Genomic DNA, 25,828 nt, shown 5'->3' with positions numbered 1-25,828 from the left:
AAGTCCTCCTTCTAATGAATAGAATACAAGATAGATAGGGTGGCAGTTCCAAGATTAGGCTAAAAAAGAGTGTGGCTTCCATCTTGCTTGCTTTCTATTGGTCTTTCTTTTACTGTCTCTGAGAGAAGCCAACTGCCATATTGTGAGCTGCTTTATGGAGAGGCCTATGTGGCAAGAAACTGAGCGAGGCCTCTGGCCATCAGCCAGCAAGAAACTGAGGCCCTCTTTTCATCACCCTTGAGAAACTGAATCCTGCTAATGGCCATGTGAGTGAATTTGGTAAAAGATCCTTTCCCAGTTGAGCCTTGAGATGACTGGAACCCCACTGACACCTTGATTGCAACCTTGTGAGAGACCCTGAGCTAGACACCCTAAACTAAGCCACACTTGGATTCTGCATGCAAAGAAACTATGAGATAATAAATGATTATTGTGTTAAACTGCTAAGTTTTGAAGTGATTTGTTTGAAAGCAATAAATAATACAATTTCTATCTCAGCAAGATTGAGGGTTCTTAAATTTCACCTTAGGGCATATGTCCAGGCCCCTTCCCAGAATTTTAGGTAATTATTTTGCATAGCTAAGTTCAGAAACTAATGTAGAAAGTTACAGGACAATCTATTTGAGAATTTTAGAAGAAAATGGACTTTTCTTTTTAGTGTGTCTGATCCTGGAGTTCTTTACCCAAATAAATGCCTCAGCTCCCTGGGCAAAATCCAGAATAATTTAAACTTTGTCTGGCAGATTGGTTGATTGATTGATTGATTGATTGGAGGAGAAAGAATTGGTGCTCTCTCTTACTCACTGTGCAGACTTGAAAAAGTCCCTCGACCTTTCTATGCCTTCAGATTCCTAACAGATTAAAGGATTATAACGCCATTGTCTAGGCAGAGATTTATCCATTATTAAGTGTGTTTTCAGCCAGAGAAAGGTGACCAGGGCTAGTTGTGGGCCAGATTCCTTGGAGAAATTTAACAAGAGGTCAGATTCCCATTTGTTCACATTGGTAGATGGTGAGGCTGACTTCTCTTGTAGAAGGAATGTGGGCTTCCAAGTGAGACAGACCCATCTTCAAAATATCCTCTGCCACTTATCAGCTGTGTGGCCCTGGGCAAGTTAGCCTCCCTAGGTCTCAATTTCCTGACCCGCACAGTGGGAAAGGAAAATAGCCACATGACAGAGTGGCCCTGAGGACCAATTGTGTAATATTTGTAAAATACTAAGGGTAATGTCTGGTTTATCACAAGGGCCCAATAAATGATACCCCTGAATGACAGTCAGCTGTGTGTTTGTGATCCAGTGACTAGTAAAGTAGGGGACAGACAAATGTCAAAATATATCCATCAGCCTATCTCATATTAGGTCTAATGACAATACCATTTGATGACATAGGTTGAATAATCTGCAAGTTTTAAACAGTATCTTCCCTGAAAATCAAGACTCTCGCTAGTTCTGCATTTTCTCTAGCTCTGATTGCCTGTCTATAGAAAATAAAACACATTGAAATGTGCCTTAGAAGGTTCTGAGTTAGAATCCAGAAAAACCTAACTGGCAAAAGACCATTGGGTAGGACAGTGAAGTGCCCATGTAAGGGGGATTTTAAGACAAAGTGAGGCTGTATGTGTCATTTATTAGCTAGCTGGTCACCTTGAGGCACATTTGTAAAGAAAAGCAAGTTGAATGCTTGTTTCTTAATATTTGCGAGTTTTCAGAATAATTATCACACATCAACTATTTTGTTACCCTGAAATATAATACATACAAGAAAGGCAGGTTTAATGCTTTGTTTGATTCTCATCATTACCAGTTTTCAGAAAAATGAGTTGGTTCCTTCAAATTCTCTGAAAGTGACGAGTGATGTTTCTTTTTTTTTAATTTTTTCTAGTATCAGTAAGCACTCAAGAATTTTACCATTACAAATTAGCTCTTATCAGATCTTTTCTGGAGAGCAGGTTTTTATACAGAGAGAAGTGGGACTAAATGTACATTTATGAAACATCTTCTAGACAGTGGGCTAGGTGTTCTCACACTATTTAATTGTTGATTTCTATGGCAGTCGTGGAAGGCAGGTTCTATGATCTGTTTTTTAGAGGAGATTGATGTCCTCATAGCCAGGTGATTAGTACAAAGTCATAGAGCCAGCATGTGGTCAAAGTTGATTTGTTTGACCCAAATGGCACCAGGTAGCTTTTCTGAATGAGGTCCTACAGACACTGAGTCACTGGGTAAGGCTTATTGGTAACTTTACCAGTCTCCTGTCTTATTTCTTACAATGTATCCTCCTCAGATGTAACTGTTTGGTGACCCCAAGTTTATCACTCTACTACTTGCAGAAGAAATTCCTTGAAACTACAAAATACCACCTAGATTTTTGTTGATTACATTTCATTTCATTTACATATGGTTTTACTTAATGAACATTTATTAAATTATGTATAGAACTAGATTTACACACACCCCCAGTAAAGCTAATTTATTTTTAACTTTTTTGCATGTGATGAGCACCTAGTCTCCAAGATCCTATCCCGCCCATTCAGGTAATATATGCTGAAAACTTAGAGTGTATCTTTCTCTATGTTTTCCATGCTCATAGAATAATGTATAATGGTACACATTTATATAAACGTGTAGGATATTATTTGTTATTGCTTCCAAAAATAAGATCATACTGTGTGTCTGTGTATTATATATATATATATATATATATATATATATATATATATATACTTCAACTTTTGTCAACAATGTGGAAATTCCTCAATGTTTCTTTCTAATATATTTTTCATAATGGTCCATGGCCTGTAGATATACCATCATTTACTAAAACATTCCACTATTGATATGTATTCATTTGATGTTGGGGTTTTTTTCATTGGCTTTTTTTTTTTTTTTTTTTTTTTTTTTGCCTATGTGAACAATATTGCAACAAACCTCTTTGTTCTTACGTCTTTATATACTGATGCTTTTTATGTTTTAGATTCTTGAGGATTTGCTGGGTCAAAAAATACATTATTTTTTAGAATACATTTTGCTGGGGGGCGCCTGGGTGTCTCAGTCTGTTAAGCATCTGACTTCGGCTTAGGTCATGATTTCGTGGTTCCTGGGTTTGAGCCCTGCATAGGACTCTGTACTGACAGGTCAGAGCCTGGAGCCTGCTTCAGATTCTGTATTTCCCTCTCTTTGTCCCTCCCCTACTCATGCTGTCCCTCTCTCTCTCTCTTTCAAAACTAAATAAACATTTAAAAAAATAAAAAAAATAGATTTTGCTGGATTCTTTTTTATTATTATTATTTTTTTAATGTTTATTTAGTTTTGAGACAGAGAGAGAGAGAGAGAGAGAGACAGAGCGTGAGTGGGGGAAGGCAGAGAGAGGGAGACACAGAATCCAAAGCAGGTTCCAGGCTCTGAGCTGTCAGCACAGAGCCTGACATGGGGCTCGAACTCTCAGACTGGGAGATCATGACCTGAGCCGAAGTCAGACACTCAACCAACTGAGCCACCCAGGCGCCGCTAATTTCTTTCTTTTTTAACTTTTGAGTTTCTAGTCTTGTCTAAGGTCTCCTCTACTTCTATATTGTTATATGTAGTCACCAAGATTTTCTTAAAGGGTTTTCAATATTTTATTTTTTATACTTGTGTTTTTAATCCATCTGGAATATCAGTTTTTTGGTATATAATGTATATGGACGCAATTTTATTTTCATTCAGATACATACAAATACATTTATAATTATTTCTCATCCTTTAAAATTTTCTATTTTGATATGTTTTAAGTCTACATATTAGTTTTATAGTATGTGTATAGAGTTTATGAATAAATAATATACATATAACCAAGCTGCGTGCTCAAAACATTTTTTTAAACTGAAAGAAGTACTTGATCAATAAGTTTTGGAAACCATAACACTAGACCATAAACTTGAGGGCAGTGATTATGTTTTCTTGTATTTTTGAATCCATCGCTAAGACTGTCTCTAGCACATTGAATGTGTTCTGAAAATAGTTTTAAAATAAGTGAATGGGGTGCGTAGATGGCTCAGTTGGTTACGTGTCTGACTCTTGGTTTTGGTTCAGGTCATAATCTTACGGTTTAGTGAAATAGAGCCCCACATCGTGCTCTGTGTTGACAACATGGGGCTTGCTTGGGATTCTCTCTCTTCCTCTCTCTCTGCCACTGCCTGCATGTGCATATGTTCTCTCTCACTCTCAAGCACTTTAAAATAAACACTTTAAAATTATTAAATAAATAAATAAAATAATTAATTAAATAATTGAATAAATGAAACTACCTTTATCTGATTCCTGGGTCTTCAGCAACACAGCTATTGAGAAACTTAACATTCCAGCTGTGTCCTGTGGAAAGATATCTGAGGCTCAGAACTAGCAATGACTCATAATGGCAGATAGTATAACTTTACTGGTGTCAAGTTCCTAGATTTTTAACATAGGAATATAAATTCTTAAAATCTTAAACTTCCTGGGGCTTGTAGTCCATAAGTGCTTATGAAATTGTTAATTATTTTTTGTGACTACATCCTGTTTTTAAATGCCAGTCATCTAACTCTGTAATGGCAGTTTGCGAAGGATTAGTCTTCTCACTACTTTAATGTCAGAAGTATGATTATATTTAACTTTAGATTTTGAACTTCTAAGAAAGACTCTATGTAATATATATTCTGACCACTGCCAAAAATCTATGTCATCAATTATTAGTTGGGAAAATCCCAATTGTCTTCTCTCTTTTTGATAAATTGATTTTAGAAAAAATAGCAAGTTTACTTTCCTGGGCTATTTCATTGTTTTTAATAACAATACTGAACAAAATTTCATTTACTCAATCAAATGGATTATGTTTAACCTGTCTGTGCCCTTTGGACTTCCTATATTTACTTTTTTACACCCTTTTTTCTTACTGTAAATGTATCACAATCTCCTTTTTAACTTTTCCTTTTTCCCCCTCAGTTCCAGCAGTTGGTTGGTCTGGTTGATTATTTAAAATGAGGCTGGTGCTTCTACTGCTGGACATTATGCATCATTTCTCACTTGTTTTTGCTATAGGTCAAATGGTGTGAAAGGGACATTTTTCTATTCTACTTTGCTCCTGTTTTCTTCTTGAGCTTGTTAGAAGAAAGAGGAAATTAAGAATAAGAAAGGGCAAAGTAATTTGAGAAGTAACTGGATTTTGAATTCACTTAGGAATCAAAGTATTGGGGACAATTGCGTAGAACACAGTCTGAGGTGTTTGTTTAAAGTAAGCTCTATGCTTACTTAACCTGGGGCTTGAACTCAGGACGTGGAGATCAAGAGTAGCAGGCTCTACCCACTGAGACAGCCAGGCACCCCAGGGAGGTGCAGAGAGAGAGAGAGAGGAAGACACAGAATCCCAGGCAGGTTCCAGGCTCTGAGCTGTCAGCACAGAGCCCATGAGGGTCTCCAGTCCACGAACCCTGAGCCCTGAGATCATGGCCTGAGTTGAAGTTGGAGGCTTAACCGACTGAACCACCCAGGCGCCCCGCCCGGCGACATTTATTCTTAACCACACTTTCCCTATTAGAGGCCTCTTAAATTCCTTGACACTTTAATACATGAGCTATGTGGCAAAATCAAACCGAAAGAATCTAGATTCCTTTCAGTGAAGTTATTGCGTGCAATGGATGCATTATTCTCAGACTGACCTATATAATTTAGATTACACTTATATTTAGAAAAAGCCTCAAAACCCAAGATTTATACCTAAACAAAACCGGTGCCTGTCATCGTTAAAGGTATATAAATCTTTACAATGATAAACTAAATAGAAGACAGTATTTAAAAAAAAACTTCATGACAAATTTGAGAACGTTCTAATTAGAAGTCCCTTTCCCTTACCAAAAAAAAAAAAAAAAAAAAAAAAAAAATCCTTCAGAAAAGACGTTATTATTTAAAACAAAAAACTGTACTTTGCAGCTTTCCCGGTGTTGGGAAGACAGTGGACACTAACAAGAAATGAACGAAACGCCTAATGTGCTAATATGTTCTTACCAAAAACGCCAAGAAACTTTAAAGATTATGAATTAAGGGTCACAAAAACGAATGAAATACATGAAAATCCTTTATTAGAACTGAAAGAATTGCCAGAACGAAAAGTACGATTTGAATCTCCGAACGCAGGAGCAGAGAGAGATTCCCCTCAGCGCCGGAAAGCTGGAAATTGTAGTTGGGAAACCACGACGGTTTCTCGGCCGGAACCAAGGTTCTTTCCGTGCCTAATGCTTAGCGAACGGAGAGTCGTTTGGTCCAATTCAAGTGTTCCTGGACTCTCATTGGACTCTTCCGTTCAATACTGAGTGCATTTCCCTAGGTCACCAATGAACGCTTTAGTCTAAAAAGGCCTTCACGTACTGGATGTCTTATCCTCACGTTGGAATGGTTTCAGCCAATGAGAGGGCAGAACTGACGGATGTTCCAGGGTCGTGGGGGAGAGTCTGTAGAGCCTTTCCCCGCCAGCGTCCTCGCTCTTTGGCTTCTAGAGTTAACCTGGTCGTTTGCCGTCGCTGAGGCCGGCGGCTGCGAACGGAGGGACCGTCTTTGCGCCTCCCGGGTCCCTGTGCTCCATTCGTTGGTGTGGCCCTGATGGTGCGGACGGCTCCGGACTCCTAAAGCTCTGGCGTGGTATGTAAGGATCCAGGGGCGGCAGACAAAGCGGTGGAGCCCGGAAGGCCGCGGAAAGCGGCCCCTGCACCAAGTCCGCAACTCGGCCTGGGCCGAGGCGCTCCGCTGGCCTTCTCCCGACCCAGCAGCGCGTCCCACCAAGCGCTTTATAGCGCCAGGCTCCAATGTGCCCTGTGAAAATGTTAGCTTTGTTCAGTTCCTCTCCGTCCCCCACATGTCTGATTTTTACAAACCGTGGTATTAATAGATGTCATCTTCACCTCTCCAGCTTGTTCTTTGGTAACTTTTATCTTTTGTGCACCTGCATGTCTGCTAAGAATGGAAGGGCATCGTTGTGTTTGTCTCCATTCAAGAGAGACCAGCATTCACATCTCTGTATTTTCCTAAGTTCTTGGGAGACCTTCGTGCAGTTTGCAGCTCCTTTCGTGATAGTGTACTGATGTATTAGGGCAGAATATACCCCAATAGCTGGTGGAATATAAGTACCCACAAGATTAAGTTCTGTTCTTGTTTGGTAATTGCTGGTGCTCTGTTGTATCGTTTCAAGTTTTATATATATATTTTTTGTTTTGTTTTTGATCCTATCACTCAAGGTTATTACGAGAGGAAACTGAGGCTCAAGTGAGGTAACTAGCTTCTGAAAGAGTTGATTGCTAATTAAGGGAAAGCCAGATAGGAACTCCATGCTTATGATATTTTTAAAAACTTGCTTAACTGAATATGGATTTAGGTTGTGGGTGTGTACCCTCTGCAGCTCATAGTTGTTAAGAGACCTAAACCATTCTTTGAGTTCAATGGTAAGCTTTGGCAAAAGAAAAAATCTTTCAGGCATCTGCCTAATTATAGTCTCACGTCTATCACCTAAGTTCCCAGTTCCAGCAAGATAGGCCTCATCTGGGAGCTTGCTGGAAATGTAGAATCTCAGGCCTCCCTCCATCTACTGAATCAAATTTTTTTTAACAAGATCCCTTGGGTAATCAGAGTTCCTTAAAGTTTGGGGAGCATGCAGTATTATCTTAGAATGATCTGTTTGTCCAAATTGAACTAAACAAAAGAGGGAAAAAAAGGTATGTATTGTATCCATTTGTGTTTATATATATATGTATGTATATATATATACATATATATATATATATTAACATTTATTTTTCGAGAGACAGAGTATGAGCGGTAGAGGGGCAGAGAGAGGGAGTCACAGAATCTGAATCAGTCTCCAGGCTCTGCGCTGTCAGCATAGAGCTGGATACGGGGCTCCAACTCAACTGCGAGATACATGACCTGAGCTGAAGTCGGATGCTTGACCAACTGAGCCATCCGGGCACCCCATCCATTTTTATTCTAATGGACTAGGAAAAAGTTCCACATTTTTCTCATTTACTAGTGAGACTTTGATTTTTCTTTAAGTATGTCTGTGTTGTCAAGTTTAGCTTACTTAGAAAAGAATGTTTAAAAATCAATTAAAAACTAACTTGTAAGGTGTCAGGTACTGGTCTAAAAAATAAAATGAGACAAGAAAGATGTTAAATACTACTGCTAATACAGTCTCAAGAACTTTCTGTTTACTCACACATCATCAGTACACAAATTCCCCACCATAATTCCCTCCACAATTTTGTTCCTTTGATCAGGAACTTTTCGGTCATTTTCTTTGGAAGGAGCCTGTAGGTTGGCTACCGCTAGTAGTTTTTTTAGTTTATTCATTTGGTTATCTTTGGCAATAAAACTGAAACATAGTCCCCAAATCACTTACAGGGATTACTGTATGTTGCACAGGAATTAAAGTATGTAGAATTTTAATGTTTAAGGTTTCATTTAGATGTCTCTAGCCATATTAAAAAGACATGTACTTATCAACCACTGTAAAGTGTTAATTGCTTTTATTTGTACCAGGAATCACCTGGAATGATGCTTTTGGGTCCTGCCTCCAAGGATTCCTGGTGAGGGCTGGGTACGGGCCTTGGAATCTGCATCTTAATGATAATCCCAGTTTATTCTGATGTAGGCTATCCGGGGTCCACATTTCTTGGCATTGGTATTTTAAATGAAAAATGCAACTAGAAAGCAAGCTTATTTTCTTTTGAACTTAATACGGTACTCTTTGTAGAAGAAAGGAAGAGAATTTTTAACTTACATTATGGGTCATAGGTTGCTATAAAATTGTTCAGATCAGTATATTTAAAGGGTTATTTAAAAATTATTTTGAGATCTGCCAAATTTGGGAATAAGAGAGGGTAGGATAGAATGAATACCAAAATATATCCTTTAAAAAACACTTTCCAGCCTATGAAGGCTAACATTTTTATCAAACAGCCTGTGTGAAAATGATACAGTTAATATAGAAAAACTAAATGTATCTAATACATGAATTGGGGTTAAAGTTCTAACTTATCTGTTTCCATTTTCTTAGCTGTTCATAGCTATCTTGCAAAAGCTGCTATGTGAATTCTGCAATACACAAAAATATTGATCATTTAGCAGGATTCAGGCAATTCTCAGAGTAACTTGATATTGGCAATATTAAATAAGGAAAGAAAAATGAACTTTAACCCTGAGGAATTCTCTCTTGAAGTTTTATAAAAACCCTTCTAAGTTGGGGGAGAAATCATAGCTCTGTCTACCTTTCTTCCCTTCAGTTAAGTGCCATAAGAAATGCAGTGCTTGACTACAATTTCTGCCTCTGTTATGTCTGGATTTTTGGTGCCTTGTGGTATTCCTGATCCTTTCCTTGGCTGATCCTGATTTGAGCGCTCTCCTGGTCTGTGGGCTCTGAAGATTGAAAGTTTCAAATGTTTTGACTTTTATTCATCTCTCAGGAACAGGAAAGGCCATAACTTTTTCAGAATCATTCCCACTAAATAGTTAACTAATGCCTTTTTTTTTTTTTTAATGTTTATTTTTGAGAGAGAGAGAGAGAGAGAGACAGACAGAAAGCAAGTAGTGGAAGAGCAGAGAGAAAGGGGTCACAGAATCTGAAGCAGGCTCCAGGCTCTGAACTGTCAGCACAGAGCCCGATACGGGGCTTGAACCCAGGAACTGTGAAATCATGACCTGAGCGGAAGTCATCTGCTTAACCGACTAAGACACCCAGGCACCCCTCAAACAACTTCTTAAATAAGAATGGAGCTCTCCTGTTCTAAGGTCCTGCAAAGGGACCTCATCCAGAGTATTTGGTTCTTAAATGGGATTGGGTCTTAGGCCTTTCAGCCAGTAATTGGTTCTTCAGGTTCCAGTTTTGGATAAGATTCATGCTGGTAACAGCACATAAAGCTCAATGGTGAGCTGGTTTATAAACAGGGATATTCAGGATGCCAATCTCTATAGAGGCACCTAAGAGGCAACATGCCCCCAAACGTGTTAGTCTTATCTGTGTGTTCAGTCTATTGCTTTTTTTCTGAATCCTTTTTTAATTGCCATAGTAACAATAATACTTTCATTTTTTGAAAATAACCTGCCAAATACTATTTTGCTAAAGCCCTATTTTCTGAGTCCTTTAATTTTGCATTTGCTTGCATACTTAAAAAATTTAATGTATATTTAGTGATTTCTTTTTGCCATGTGGTATGAATTAAAGCTTGCTTAGCAGTGGTTTTAAATTGCTCAGAAGTCATTCCAACACCATTTATTGAGTAATCTTACTATTTTTGATGGATTTTTTTGGCTCCACGTAACTTAAAACTGTTACTTATTGAGCATTCACAGTGTCAGGCACCAGTCTAAACCCTTTTCTGTGTATTATTTTATTTAGATAGTACACCATTTGGTAGCTGCTATGATTAGCCCTATTTTATAGATGAAGAAACTGAGACAGAATAAAGGATTTGCCAGAAATCAGGTTTACCAAGTAGTGGAGCCTTGGTCTGACTCTCTGAGAGCCCACTTTCTTATACTGAATGTATATAAGTAGCTTTCCTGGGAGAAGTATCTCTCTACTGCTCTGTGCCCCCCCCCCCCCCCTTTATTTATAGCTTTGTATATTTCAACAAATGGTAAGGCTAACTCTGCTTTATTACCTTCCCCCCCCCCCCCAAATAATCTTTAATAGCCTTTTTGGAATTAGAGAAAAATTTTATCCCTCCTCTCCCGCCCTACTTGTTACTGTTTTTGAAATTGGAATTAAACATACTGATTGGGACGTATGGGTGGCTCAGTTGGTTAAGCATCTGACTTCAGCTCACGTCACAATCTTGTGATTCATGGGTTCAAGCCCCCCATTGGGCTTTCTGCTGTCTGCCTCTCCCCTGCTTTAGCTCTCCCTCTCAAAAATAGATATTAAAAAAAAAAATAAACATACTGATTGATTTGTGGAAAGTATTTACACCTTTATATTCTTACTGATAAGGAATATACTGTGTAACTTGCTTAATGGAAGTTATTTTTAACTTTCTGCATATATGACTATTATTTCTTGATATTTTTTTCTTTGACTTTTGTACGTTTAGCATGTTGTATTTTCTAAAATACTCTGTTTATTTTTGTGGGAAAAAGTTTTTGAATTTAAAAGAACTGTATGGAAAGTGGAAAGACCTGATTAGTTTAGGAGATAAGATTTTAGCCCACTTCTGTACTTTTGTCACCTGGGGCAAATTATTTAACTTCTCTGTGACTGTTTCCTTATCTGTCAAGTGAAGTACCTCAAATTCTGTGTCATTCTTCCAAGTGTGGCACAGGTGTGCTTAGATTCAGTTCAGCTTCACCATGGTCTCCCCAACTCCTGGGGCCTCAGACACAGGGTGAGGCTTTTTTGTTCACAGGTTTCTTTGACTCCTTTTTCCTAGGGGATTTTATCTTTTGTAAATCCAGTATGCTGGGTTTTGTTCATAGATAAATAAGAAAAAAAGCTTTCAGCTAGCCACCTTTCCCTGAGGCACTTGTTTTAGGCTCCAGAAATGTTCTAGAGGAAAATAGCGCTAGCAGTGGTATGATTGGAGAAGTATAGTGAAGGTCGTGAGCTTGAACTGTAAAGATCTTGTTTATTGTGACTTTAGTGTTAAAATATGTATTGCTAAACGGAATTTATTGGAATATTGAAGATGACATATGTTCTTTAAACATTGTGCACACATAAATAACTTGATTTTTTTTTTTTTTTAGTTAGCTTCTTATGTTCATTTTACTTAAACTGTGGGATTGCCAATTCTCAAGTTTTTGTGTGATTTAGATTCATCTGTTTCTTTCTAAGGGTGTTGTGATCTTGATTATTTAACAAATGCCATAATATACCTCAGCAGCCTTGAGCTAATTTTGCAAACCATTTCTACAGAATTTAAGAAGATTTTGTTCATGTGTACGGCATAGAAGATGAATTCTTCCTCCTCCACCATGAATGAAGAACCTGATGCTCTCTCGGTAGTTAACCAGCTACGGGATCTAGCAGCAGATCCATTAAATAGAAGAGCCATTGTTCAGGATCAGGGATGTCTGCCTGGCCTTATTTTATTTATGGACCATCCCAACCCCCCTGTTGTCCACTCGGCTTTGCTGGTAAGTTGCCTGTAGTAATTTCAGTCTTGGTGTTACAATTTTGCAATTCAGGAGAACTTGAAAATGTTAGATGATGTGGTAAAAAACTTAAAATTGACTATAGAGCAAATAGTAAGTCTGTATTTCTATATACGCAAACATGTATGTACCTTTGACACAAATGGTAGCATATCATATGCATGAAATGTTCTGCAACTTCCTTCTTTCACTTAACAAGAAATCTTGAGGATTATATCAGTATGGATAGACACATGAAGAGGAAACTTACTGTTTGGGGTTTTTTTTGTCTTGTAATACCTTTATTAAGGTCTGAATCACATGCCATACAAGTCACTTATTTAAAGTGTACCATTCATTGGTTTTTAATGTATTCACAGAGTTGCACAGCCATCACTATAGTCCCGTTTTACAACATTTTCATCACCTCAGAAAGAAACTCCTCTACCTATTGCTCCCCGCCCCCCAAGCCCTTTCCTAAGTAGCTACTGTATATATATTTGCCTATTTGGGCAAAAATGCCTATATATTTTTTACATAAATGGAATCATAGAATATGTGGGTTTTGTGACTGGCTTCTTTCACTGTTCCCAAGGTTCATCTACATTGTAGCATATAATAGTACTGGCCAAATAATACTCCATTGTAGGGGAATGCCACATTCTCCTTATCTGCTTCTCAGTCGATGGACATAGCACTTATTTTAGCATAAGATGGGAGGGAAAGGTAAGGAAAGGGGAAGACCAGAGAAAAACATATAGGATCATGGCTGATAGCGTAGAAGGAACTACTGTGTTATGAGAAATGCAGGAGCTAGAGAAATGTGAAAGAACATTGCAATCAGGCAAGTCCAGAATGTGATCATTTCTCGAGGACAGATAATCTGGTTGTGTGAACAGTAAATGGCATTAAAAAGAAAGGCAGTTGGCTGGAGGAGAGGAATAGCGGTAACTGTTAAAGATTAAAAGTGATTTAGCCTGGGTGGCTAGTCAGTTAAATGTCCAACTCTTGGTTTCGGCTCAGGTCACGATCTCACTATTTGTGGGATGGAGCCACGCTTAGGATTCTCTCTCTCCTCTCTGCTCCTCCCCCACTCATGCTCTCTCTTTCTCTCTCAAAATAAATAAATAAACAAACTTTTTTTTTTTTAAGTGACTGAAGAGACAGATCAGCCAAGGGTAATATGTGGACCTGATTTTTAGATTCTGATTTGAACAAATCAACCATAAACATATGACAGTGCGGAGCTGACTCGGGATTCTGTATCTCTCTCTCCCCCTCCCCTGCTTGCTCTCTCTCTCTCAAAATAAATATAGACTTAAAAATTTTTTTTTAAAAAATCATAACAAAAGTGTTTAAAAAAGAAGATTATTGTAAAATAAATCTTAAACTCCTTGCCCTCCTCCCCTTTTTTTCTGAGAGAGAGATAGAGAGTGAGCAGGGGAGGAGCAGAGAGAGAGGGAGACAAATCCCAGGCAGGACCACGCTGTCAATGCAGAGCCCAACATGGGGCTGGAACTCACCAACTGTGAGATCATGACCTGAGCTGAAACCAAGAGTCAGATGCTTAACCGATTGAGCCCCCCAGGTGCCCCACAAACTCCTTGCCCTTTACCTAGAGACCCATTTAGTCTAATTTCACAAGTTCGTACAGAGCAATAATATATGCATTTTCCCTTTCAAAAATCAAACTTCATAATACAGATTTTCTGTTTTACCTTCATAGAGTGAAGTTTAATAGGCAAGACAGACATTGACAAGTGAACATTAGTAACAAATGGGAAAGTTTGCATGGTCCCTAGATTGGTTTTATTTCAATATGAATAGCAATAAGGATAAGAGAGAGCAATAAGGATAAGACCAACACCAGATAGGTCTTGGGATAGGTCTCCAGATAGGGACTTGGGGTAGAAGGAAGAAGTGTTTTTTTTTTTGTTTTGTTTTTTTTTGGTGGACTAGACTTAGACCTATTTAAATTTGGAAGGCTGGGGGCTAAAAAAGAAGAAGGAGGCTAGGGGCTGCCAGAGTGGAAGAGGTTTGAAGAGGAGGCCCTGAGAGTTGCTACAGAAAATGGGACAGGTTGCTGACTGAGGAGAAAGGTGGGATTGTTCAGCAGTTTTGAGGTCCTGACTAGTTTGGTGACACTGGATTGGTAAGATGCTTACAGCTCACAAAATCCCTTTTCACCTCCTTCAGGCCACTACAGGCCCTGAGAGCCAAAGAGTCAGATTTGTTCGGGGTTGATTTTTGGCCAGGTAAGTTACACAGAAGGCTAGCAAAGGGAGTTTAGGATTTTGGCAAGAGAGTGGTTGAAATGATAGACTGTAGATGCCAGGCTGAACAGGAAGGGAAGTCAAGTCATGGAGGGACAGAGCTAGAGAGAAAGTAGGAGGGGGGATACATGGGTGCAAGTTCCCACTGAAGTTGAAGAGCAGGTGTGGTGGTTTTTAAATTTTATCTTCACTATTGGCTTATTAGCTATACTCTTGTTTCATATGATTTCTAATAACACTGCTATGATTCTTTGTTCCTCTACATAATTCTTTTTTCTGGCTTTTTTTGGTGACTTTATTACTGTTTTTCAGCAAATGATTATGATGTGCTTGATATGGATGGTCGCCTTTGTGTCTTGGTTTTGTTCTTGTGGGATTTGTTGAGTTGCTTGGTTGGGTCTGTGGTTTTATAGTTTTTATTAATTTGGGGAAATTCTCATCCATTGTAATTTCAGGGTTTTTTTAATGCCTCCTCATTCCGTATGTTAGGTACTTCATGTTGTCCTACAGGTCATTGTTGCGCTGCTGGGTTTTTTTTTTTTTTCCTTTTAAGTCTTTTCCCTCTCTGTGCTTCATTTTGGATAGTTTCTATTGCTATATATATATATTTTTTAATTTTTTAACGTTTATTTATTTTTGAGACAGAGACAGAGGATGAACGGGGGAGGGTCAGAGAGAGGGAGACACAGAATCTGAAACAGGCCCCAGGCTCTGAGCCGTCAGCACAGAGCCCGACGCGGGGCTCGAACTCACAGAACGTGAGATCATGACCTGAGCCGAAGTCGGACGCTTAACCTACTGAGCCACCCAGGCGCCCCTCTATCGCTGTATTTTAAGTTCACTGATCTTTTTTTCTGTAGTGTCTAATCTCTTAACCCATTCAGGGTTGTTTTCATTTCAGGTATTATGTTTTTGTCCTCTAGAAGTTACATTTGGGGATTTTTAATATCTTCCATTTCTTTCCTCATCACACTCATGTTTTCCTACTCATCCTTGAGCATATGGAGCATATTTACAATAGCTGTTTTAATGCCCTTATTTTCTAATTCCATCTCTGTCACATCTTGGTCTTTTTCTATTGATTTTTTTCCCCCATCCTGGTCAGATCCCTCTTCTCTCCTATTCTGTTCTGCAAATTCTAGCCACCTGGGGTGTTTTCTGACACCAGCCAATTCTATTTCCGTGCGGACACCAGCTCGGTGTCCAGCAATTCAATTCAGTTCAATTCAATTCTGAAACTACCCAGTTGGAGTTAAATGTCAAACTCCCTCAATTTATGGCTCACTCCCACAAGACTACATTCACTTCAAAGGCCAGTTGCCAGTATCAGGTCACCTGTATTTCTGACTGAACAGCTATAAATTAGGTGTTCCGGTGTCCCCCTCCTCAGGTTTGATAATTTACTAGAATGGCTCCAGAGCTCCAGAAGCCACTTGGCTTACATTTACCAGCTTATTGTAAAGGGTACAAATGAATAGGTACATGGGGCAAGGTCCGGAAGGGTCCTGAGGGCGGTAACGTTTGTCCCTGTGGAGTTGGGATGTTCCTGGCAGACGGTTGTATTCACCAATTCAGAAATTCTGAATCTCCTTGTTCAAGAGTTAAAATTTTTTTTTTAAGTTTACTTATTTTGAGAGAGAGTGTGTGAGCAGGGGAGGGGCAGAGAGAGGGGGCGAATCTCAGGCAGGCACTATGCTATCAGCACAGACCCTATGCAGGGCTGAAACTCATGAAACTGACATCATGACCTGAGCAGAAAAATCAAGAGTCAAACGCTCAACCAACTGAGCCACTCAGGTGCCCCTGTTCAAGAGCTTAATCTTCAGCACCTTCCTACTCCCAGTCAGTGGGTGGGGCTGAAAGTTCAGCCTCTAATCTCTTGGTCTTACTAGTGACCAGCCCCATTCTGAGGCTATCTTGGGGCCTCAGCCTACCTCACTTCTTTTACATAAACCCAGGTGTGATCAAAAGGGCTGCTTTAGGAATAACAAAAGAAACTGCTATCATTCAGAAAATTCCAGGGGTTTTTAGGAGCTCTGCACCAGGGACTGGACAAAGACCAAATATTGATTGTTATTATGCTGCACCATCCTAACCTCCCCGCCTCTGATATCTGCATCCTTAACCCAGCAAGACCCCTGGGCTCCATTTGGGTTCCCCCTCCCTGTGCTAGTCTGAAAACTGCCTCCAAAGCAGTAAGGTGGGGCACTTACCGGGCCCCCCTCATATTTCTCTTCTCTCAGGGGTTACAGTCCTATGCCACCTCTTGTTCAGTGTGTTTAATATATGTTGTCCTATTGGCTTTTTGTGGATGGAGGTCAGTTCCCATGGCAGTTAATTCTTTATAGACTGAAGTGAATGTCAAGGTTGGGAGGAGTTGCAGAAAGAATAGGAGATTTCGTAGATAGTACCATTTTCAGTAATCACCAGGCACTTGGGAAATGTAGTACAGAGGACCAGTAGCAAATGTGAAGGTCAGCAGGCTGAGATGGCAGAGTTGTGGATGGTGTAGTTCACAGATCACAGATGTATTCCTAAAAATCTGGTACCAAAGTATTCGGTAAGTGATGAGAGATTAGGAGGTCTGTAGAACAGCTAAATGAAATCCTTAGAGAACCAGCATGTGAAATACTTGAAAACTATACTTTTTTTTTAATGTTTATTTATTATTGAGAGACAGAGAGCGAGAGCAGGGGAGGGACAGAGAGAGAGGGAGACACAGAATCTGAAGCAGGCTCCAGGCTCTGAGCTGTCAGCACAGAGCCCGACATGGGGCTTGAACTCACAAATCGCGAGATCATGACCTAAGCCGAAGTTGGACGCTTAACCAACTGAGCCACCCAGGTGCCCCCAAAATATACTTTAAATTTTAAGAGAAAAGCACCCTAGAAAAGTAAAACTTGACAAAGTAGAAATCTGTGAATTCATCTTTTGTTTTTCAATAAAAAAGGACACTTTAAAGGTGAATTGTAAAATTAGAAGCAGTTCATTCTGTAAAGGTATTTTTATGTTTTGTCTCGCTCAGCAGTTTATTTTAATTAATATGTAAAAAACATCTAGGGGGAAATGGTAGCTATTGAGACTACTCCCTAAAATTAATAAATGGAATGTGGTTTCATATATCTCTGTCAAGATGAAGTGGTGAAAATAAAGCCAGAACAACCTAATTTTGACCTTACAGATAAGTTAGGGACCATTGTTTCAAAGAGCAGATTCAGATACTTTAGCTAAAAGGATCATTTCTTCCCTAGGGGTCTGCTGTGATCATCGCATTTAAAGAAGAGTTTCTAAATACTTCAAAACCAATTGATTCTAAAAACAAAACCTTATTTTTCATCTTTTTCCTCTTGCAGTAAGTTAGTAATGAGTTTAGTTTTGAATAGTCTGGAGTTGTAAATTAACCTGTCACTGTTTTTGCTGTAGGCTCTTCGGTACTTGGCAGAATGCCGAGCTAACAGAGAGAAGATGAAAGGAGAACTGGGGATGATGTTAAGCTTGCAAAATGTTATACAGAAGTAAGTACAATAGATGGTGTCTCCTAAGGCAGTGGAAAAATGGGTCTTCCTGTTAAATGTATGTTGTAATATACAGTGAAATGTAATACATCATTTCACTGAAATTTTTATTCTAATATGAAGGCATACTTTTATGGGTTTTATGTCTAGGAGTGTTCTGATTGTCAGTCTTCTGATTATTCTTAAACATTGATATTAATACTATTTATGAAAATGCTCAAATTTTATTTAAAATGTCGATAAACATGGTTCTTATGAATCATATTTTTAAAAAGAGAAAATCCTACCTTTAAGTTTTGTGAGGTATATGTAAACAAAGCAACATAGGTTACTAATCACATTTGAAAGTAAGCAGTATTATAGTACCTTACAAAGTTCTTTTGTTACTTCATCCCTGTCTTACTCAAAAGAACCATCAGGAATAGACAAAGATGTGTGTGTGTGTGTGTATATATATATAATAAGTATATATGTATATGTATGTATATATGTATATGTATGTGTATATATGTATATATAGGCATATATATACATATAAGGGAATATTACTCAGCCATCAAAAAGAATGAAATCGTGCCATTTGCAACAGCGTGAATGAAGCTAAAATATGTAAGTGAAATAAGTCAATCAGAAAGACAGATACCATATGATTTTACTCATGTGGGAAGGTGGGGAAAAAGGGGGGAGGGAAACAAACCATAAGAGACTTAACTATAGAGAACAAACAGGGTTGATGGAAGCAGGTGGGTGCAGGATATGCTAGAAGGGTGATGGGTATTAAGGAGGGCACTTGTTGTGATGAGCCCTGGGTGTTGTATGTAAGTGATGAATCACTAAATTCTCCTGAAAACAATACTGTATGTTAACTAAAATTTAAATAAAAAAAAAAAAACAACTTTGTCAGTATCATGGCAAAAAAGGGCTTTTGATAAGATTTTCTGAGCATTATTAAGACATTTCTCAGAGACTTAGAGGTATTTGAATTTTAGCAAATGGGTGGTTTTTAATTGCACCTTTCAGCTTACTATGGTTTTCACATCCATTATCTTTTTATGTTACTTAAAACTTTTTGAGATAGATTTGGCAGATAACAGTTTTATGGGTGAGGAAGATACAAAGAGTCCATGTTACTTATCTGTAGTCCTTCAGCTCTCTTGCCCCTGGGAGTGTCTGGTTTTGTTCCTTTCTTAGTCTTTGCCAATTTCCTGTTAGAAGACTAGGAACTGAAGATTAAGTGTTTTGATATTTCCACTTTGTCTGAAAGCAAAAAAGCTATGCTTCTGAGGCTTAATCTTAGTTTACTTTGTATTTTGATCTTCTACTAGACATGCCTGCCTTTAAAACTATGAAGGGTAACCATTTAATTTATCTGATTTAAAGTGAGTAATCACCAACACAACTGTCTTCTATTGGCATTCCATTTCCTGCCATGCAGTACTGAGAAATAAAGTGTCCCAGTACAAGGTATACAGATGAGGTATTTACAACAATACAGAAGTTGTTACTCTTTAAACCCTTGCTCCCCACCCACCTGCCCAACTGCGTCTTTTTTTCATACTTCTTAAAAATTTTCTATTTATTTTAAAAGGTTTTGGGTGCCATTTCAGAGTCTGTATTCACCTTTAGTTTCTTGCAAGGTCTGATGCAGCTCCCCACATCAGTCTCAGTCACAGCTAGCTTCTGAGCTGCAAGGGTGGGATATGAAGTCTCCATTTACAACCTTCCACCTCACCTTGAAAGAATTCATTAGTTGTAAGTGTCCTGTTCACATCACAGTTCTAGTGCAAACCTAATCTCACATTGCATCTTTGACACATCTGATGGTTTAGCTTATGCATAGATTCACCATGGAAACCCCCACAGCATTCTAGGGCATAAAAGGGTCAAGAATAATAAATATCCACTGTAAGTGACCACAAGAAAGAAATCTTGGAGTTTCTTTGGCTCGAGTGCTCACAAAAGTTCTGTAATTCCCAAATGCTAAATGGTTAAATTATATCAGTGAAGAATCATCGAAACTGACTTCCAAGACAGTGTGCTTTTTTTCTTGGTGTTCTTAGCTTCTGGATAAACTTTATTTTATTAATCTTATTTTTCAGAAATCTCTAAAATATTTGTTCTTATGGGGTCAGCTGCCTGATAGGATAGTTCTGTGGTGCCTTGATCTTTGATAATGACCAGATAGAGGCTGAAGTTTTTTTCTTGTTTTTATTGAAGTGATCAGTTAGGAATAAGTAATAGAAAGTATTAACTGTATCAATTGTGTTAATTATCTCTATGATTTGAGGTCAATTCCACCAGCAAAAATCTGGATTCTAGTTCTTACTTGAGACAATCTCTTTGACCCTAAGTTTCCTTATCTAAAGCCTATAGTAACACCTGCAAAGTGATTGAGGATCTAATGATCTAATGGATAATATATGTAGAAACGTTTTGTATATCCTAAAAAGTTGTATAAAATAAAAGGTTTCATTATTGTTTCTAGTATGCTTCAATGCCATATAGGTAACAATTTTGTTAAATGTTTACTTTTGAGAGAGAGAGAGGGAGAGCAAGAGAGAGCAAGAGCCAAGCGGGAGAGGGGCAGAGAGAGGGGAACAGAGAATGCGAAGCGGGCTCCCTGCTGTCAGCATCGAGCACAATGGAGGGCTTCAACTCTTGAACCACAAGATCATGACCTGAGCCAGTCTCAGACACAAAACTGACTGAGTCACCCAGGCACCCCCATATAAATTAACTATTTTTACTGGCATATTAGCTCTTTTGGAAAGCATAGCATGGATGCTTCTGTAGTGCAGTTTTATTCATATGATGAACTTAAGATTGTGTTGTCCTTTAACAGGTATAGTTATTGAAGTTGAAAATTTATGTGGTAAAAATTATTTAAATGTAAGAAATTCCATGAAAAAATTTAATGTTAATATGTTAAAATGTACTTTAAATCTGAACTTTAAAGATTTAGAGCAAGTTTTAGACGTTGCATAGATTAAACCTGTAAAACAATGTTTTTTGATTGGCTAATGTTCTGGTAGATATGTGTATATGTGTGTGTGTGTGTATGTGAGAGAGACATTTATAAAATAGTAGGGAGACTACTTATATTTTTGTAAGAGAAGTGGTGTGTCCATTCAGGTCATTATCTTGGCTTATCATCTGGAAAAGAGATCTTGAAATGGAGTTAGAAATGGAAGAGGTTTGTTGTGGGGTAAGGCCTGTAAAGATAGAGGAGGATGAAGCAGGATTAGACTCCAGTCTTTAGACTTCAGTGCGGATCTGTCATCTGTAAAAGGATAATGGAGAGGAAACCGAGTGAGGCAAGGAGAGTCTCAGATTGCAGTGCAGATCTGATAGTCAACTCAAAGGGGAGCTCACAGCAAGGATTGCCCTGTGAATGAGACTTGCACTGGGCAGAAATGGCCACCTAGTGTCCCCACTGCTCAGTCATTGGCTGGGGACTGCCTGTGAAGAGCCAGGCCTTGGTATAAAAGCTTGAATGGTGTGATGGATCTCAAAGCAATGACAGCTGCTACTCCACTTTCTGCACCCAAAGGGCAAGCAAGCTTCTTTTCTTTTCTTTTCTTTTCTCTTTTCTTTTCTTTTCTTTTTATTTAATGTTTATTCATTTTTGAGAGAGAGAGAGAGAGAGAGTGCGAGCCAGGGAGGGTCAGAGAGAGAGGGAGACACAGAATCTGAAGCAGGATCCAAGCTCTGAGCTGTCGGCACAGAGCCTGATGCGGGGCTCAAACCCACAAACCGTGAGATCGTGACCTGAGCTGAAGTCAGACACTTAGCTTAACCAATTGAGCCACCCAGGAGCCCCAAGCAAGCTTCTTTCTTAAAGGGAGATCCATGCAGTGTATCTCCTTGGCTGCCACAGTGACTTAGTTTTATAACTCAAAGTGTGTTTTTTTCGGACAGTGTGGTGATCATCTTAGAAATTTATTGCTATATTTGAATGTTTTTAGAAGGTTAATAAAAACGGAGTTTTGGCTCGTAAACATTAAGACTGTGAAGTATTAGAGAAGTATTGGAATCAGGTTTTGGCTCAGCATGTTTAACTTATGAACTGTCTCATGGCATGGACTTGATTTTCTTTTAGGAAATTAGGTTGGTCAGGCATTTTTCTTATCTTTTCATCTACTTGGTTCTTTTGGGTACCTTTATTAAAAATCAGAACGTGGGGCACCTGGGTGGCTCAGTCAGTTAAGCGTCTGACTTTGGCTGAGGCCATGATCTTGCGGTCTGTGGGTTCGAGCCCCGTGTCAGGCTCTATGCTGACAGCTCAGAACCTGGAGCCTGTTTCAGATTCTGTGTCTCCTTCTCGCTCTCTGCCCCTCCCCCACTCGCACTCTCTGTCTCTCAAAAATAAATAAACATTAAAAAAAAATTTTTTTTTAAATCAGAATGAAAAATTCTCATATATGGTAGGGTGAGTTTTATATGCATAACTGCTTTGGTAAATGTGTGTTCTTTAGACATTTTGCATTGTGTCATGTGTGTTACTATATACAGATGTCTGATCTATTGATATCCTAACTTAACTAGTTTATGAACGAATTGGCATCCCATTATTATATAGATCACTTTGGTAAGCCATAGCACAAGAGATTTATATTATATACCCTAACTGCTTTCTTTGATATGGTTGTCCCATGAAAGCCAGCCAGTTAGGATGTGATTCCAATCAGTATTTCTATTTGGGAGTACTGAGTTAGGGAGAGTTTTAGCTATGATTCTATGGAACTCTGCAACTAAGGAAGTGTAAAAATCTCCCCATATTCCAGAAAGACCCATGGAACATAATATGCTGCTCTATTGACTGAAGGGAAACCTTTCACTTGGCAGTGATTGAAAGGGAAACCAAACCTCAAAAGTAGGTGTGGAAAGTGGACATTATTCTTCACACGGGAAGCTGAGAAAAATGTTTTATAAACTAGGAGAAATTCTGCATACTAAAATTTTGAGCCTTAATCACTGTCTTATGTTTTGTTACAGAATTTTGCTGAGATTTTAACATTTATTTAACAGCAGGTTTCCTTGTGTTTATTGATGCTTATGGATTGATAGTTGAATTGACTCCAAAGTCACTATTACTTTCAGTTCTCTGTCATTGAGAATAAATCTGGCATTATGTTTAATTTTAATCTCTTCCATAAATAACATTTCATTAGAGGTTAGAACCTTTTTACATTTTATTTTTTAGTTTTGGATTCCTTTTTTGGAGACAATTTTCAAAATGTTGACTCAGGAGAACATCTAAATCAGGTTAAGACAATTTGTATTGGTATTTATAGGACATTGTAATTTGTATTTTAGGAGTAATAGTTCTGCTATAAGATGCATTTTATAAAAGTGCTTGTGAATATCTAGTATGAAATATACTATAAGTAAAAGCTGCTTCAATAAAATGTGGCATCTCAACTTTAAAATATCTCATTTCATCTGGAGAACTTCCTAAAATCCTAGATTTTGAAACAGTGCCATAATAAACAATGGTCTATTCTTCTTGCTAAAATCTTGGGTGAAAAGTTTGTGCTTTATTGCTTTGTGTTCTTTATTTCCTTATGTGGTTTTTGCTTCTTGTTTCTGTGTTCTTTTTAAAAAGTAGTTAAAATTTTTCATTTCATTTATTTATTTAATGTTCATTTTATTTTAGAGAGCACAAGTGGGGGGGAGAGAGAGAGAGAGAGAGAGAGCACGCGAGGGAGTCTTAAGCAGGTTCCATGCTCAGCACGGAGCGTAGTGCAGGGCTTGATCCCATGACCTGAGCTGAAATCAAGAGTCAGATGCTCAACTAACTGAGCCACGTAGGCACCCCTTACTTTGTTTGATCAGTATGCAAGCCCTGTTCTCATTGTTTCTATTTGCCTGGTCAACATTTGCCCATTCCTTTATTTCTGAATCACTTTGTTTTAGTTGTGTTTTGTTTTTTTGAGCCAAATGGAAAATCTTTTTGTTTTACTTGGTGAACTAAGTCCATTTATATTGAGTGATTGATATATTTAATCTTCATTCATTTTTGTGATAGTTACTGTGTATGTTGTGTTGCAGTAGTTGTGTTTTTTTCTCTGCATGAGGTTTTCTTTTACTTTGAAAATTTCTTTTTTTTTTTTATTTAGAGTTTATTTATTTATTTTGAGAGAGAGCACACAAGTAGAGAAGGGACAGAGAGAGAGGGAGAGAGAGAATCCCAAACAGGCTCCACGTTCAGCATGGAGTCCAATGCAGGGCTCGATCTCACACGCCATGAGACCATGACCAAAGCTGAAATCAAGAATCAGAAGCTTAACTGACTAAGCCACCCAGGTGATCCTTACTTTGAAAATTTCTTCTCATACTTAAAATGGTTTGTTTTACTGTTAACAGTGGTTGCTCTTGTACTTATACTTTTAAAAAATATTCTAAGTTGTCTGTTTTCTTATTTAAACTTCCACTATCTTGATTGTTAGTTTTAATGGTAATTTTTTGATTCCCACCTGTTATGTGTTCCATAGTCACTAAACTTTTTCTACTTTAGTCTTTTCTTCTCCCTTGTCCTTTTTTAAAAAAATTGTTTGAGTATATTTAACACATAATGTTACATTAGTTTCAGGTGACTCCTTTTTTTTTTTGAAGTTGGATTATTCCTGCTTTGTCAAACATTGATGTGTTCTTTCATTCTCTTTCCCACCTTTGTTTTAAACTTAGATCCACAGTTAAATATAGAAAATGCTCATTGTCCTTTTGCAAAACTTTTCTGGTCATCTCTTGGTTTAAGCTCATTGTCTAGTAGATTGCTCAAGAAAGGCTCAAATATTCCTTGACTTCTTTCATGTTTAAAACCCTTTTTCTGTAACTTTAATACTTAAAGGACAGCTGGACTGGATCCATGGCTCACCTTTTGTTTTCTTGAGATTCTTGAAAATGTTGCTCTGCTTTGCCTTGATTTTTATTCTCTTTTTTTTTTGAGAAATCCGATGCCAATATATTTTATAAAAGGTAAGGGCAGTAGTGGTAGTTAATATATATTATCAGGAGCACTCTTCCATATAACCATTTACCTGCAATATCATTCTTTTTTTTTATCATGTTTATTTTTTATGAGAGAGAGAGAAAGAGAGAGAGACAAGAGCATGAGCAGGGGAGGGGCAGAGAGAGAGGGAGACACAGAATCCAAAGCAGGCTCCGGGCTCTGAGCTAGCAGCACAGAGCCTGATGTGGGGCTTGGACTCCCGAACCGTAAGATTGTGACCTGAGCCGAAGTCAGATGCTTAACCGACTGAGCCACCCAGGTGTCCCTTGCAATATCATTCTTAATGGCTGTGGTTACATTCCACATACTTTGTAGTTTTTTTTAAGTGTCTTTTTTGTAATTATTTAGAACAGAGGTTGGCAAATTTTTTTCTGTGAAAAGCCAGTAAATGTTTTAGGCTTTGCTAGACATAACAGTCCCCGTTGCAACTACCCTGGTGGTTCAAAACAGCCATGGTTAATATATAAATGAATAGGCTTTGGCTCAAGGATCATAGGTTCCCTGCCTTGGATTTCATTGTTACCTAAACAGAGCTGTTGACTTCCTTCTTAGAACCCTTTTTAATTTAGGACTGTTTTTTGCATTGAAAAATGAGGGATAATTTTCTGGGTTGCATAAATGTTACCAGAACACTTCTTAGCAAACAACACCGAAAAGAAAAGCAAAAGCAACTCCTAAAGGAAAATTTAAGAGGTTTTTCAAGATGATAGATAGCAAGTCTTCAACAGTAAAATGATATATTCATTGATTTTATGTAGTATGTGGAGGTTTTAACTGGCCTTTATGAGCAATATGAAATGTTTATAGCGGCATCTAGAATTAGAGTGAATTGGTGTTTATGACCAATAAGGATATATATTCAGAATTAAGATTATTTTTGATATATAATAAAGGTCAAGT

At 38.2% G+C, this 25,828-nt stretch overlaps 1 protein-coding gene across 1 annotated transcript in view; it reads left to right on the top strand.

Moving 5' to 3' along the window:
* Positions 1–6,536: 6,536 nt before the first annotated feature.
* The window catches only part of ARMC1 (armadillo repeat containing 1), a 42,523-nt gene continuing 23,231 nt past the window's right edge, over positions 6,537–25,828 (top strand). The window contains exons 1-3 of the mRNA XM_019421238.2: positions 6,537–6,650; positions 11,911–12,131; positions 17,825–17,916. Of these exons, the coding sequence (XP_019276783.1) occupies positions 11,949–12,131; positions 17,825–17,916 (275 nt within the window). The 5' untranslated portion in view covers positions 6,537–6,650; positions 11,911–11,948. The remainder of the gene's footprint in view (positions 6,651–11,910; positions 12,132–17,824; positions 17,917–25,828) is intronic.

Source organism: Panthera pardus, unplaced genomic scaffold, assembly GCF_024362965.1.
Source record: "Panthera pardus isolate Hobbes unplaced genomic scaffold, ASM2436296v1 HiC_scaffold_7, whole genome shotgun sequence".
NCBI classification, from domain to species: Eukaryota; Metazoa; Chordata; class Mammalia; order Carnivora; family Felidae; genus Panthera; species Panthera pardus.
Note: the sequence above shows the minus strand (reverse complement) of the source record. Positions and strands in the feature narration are given on the sequence as shown.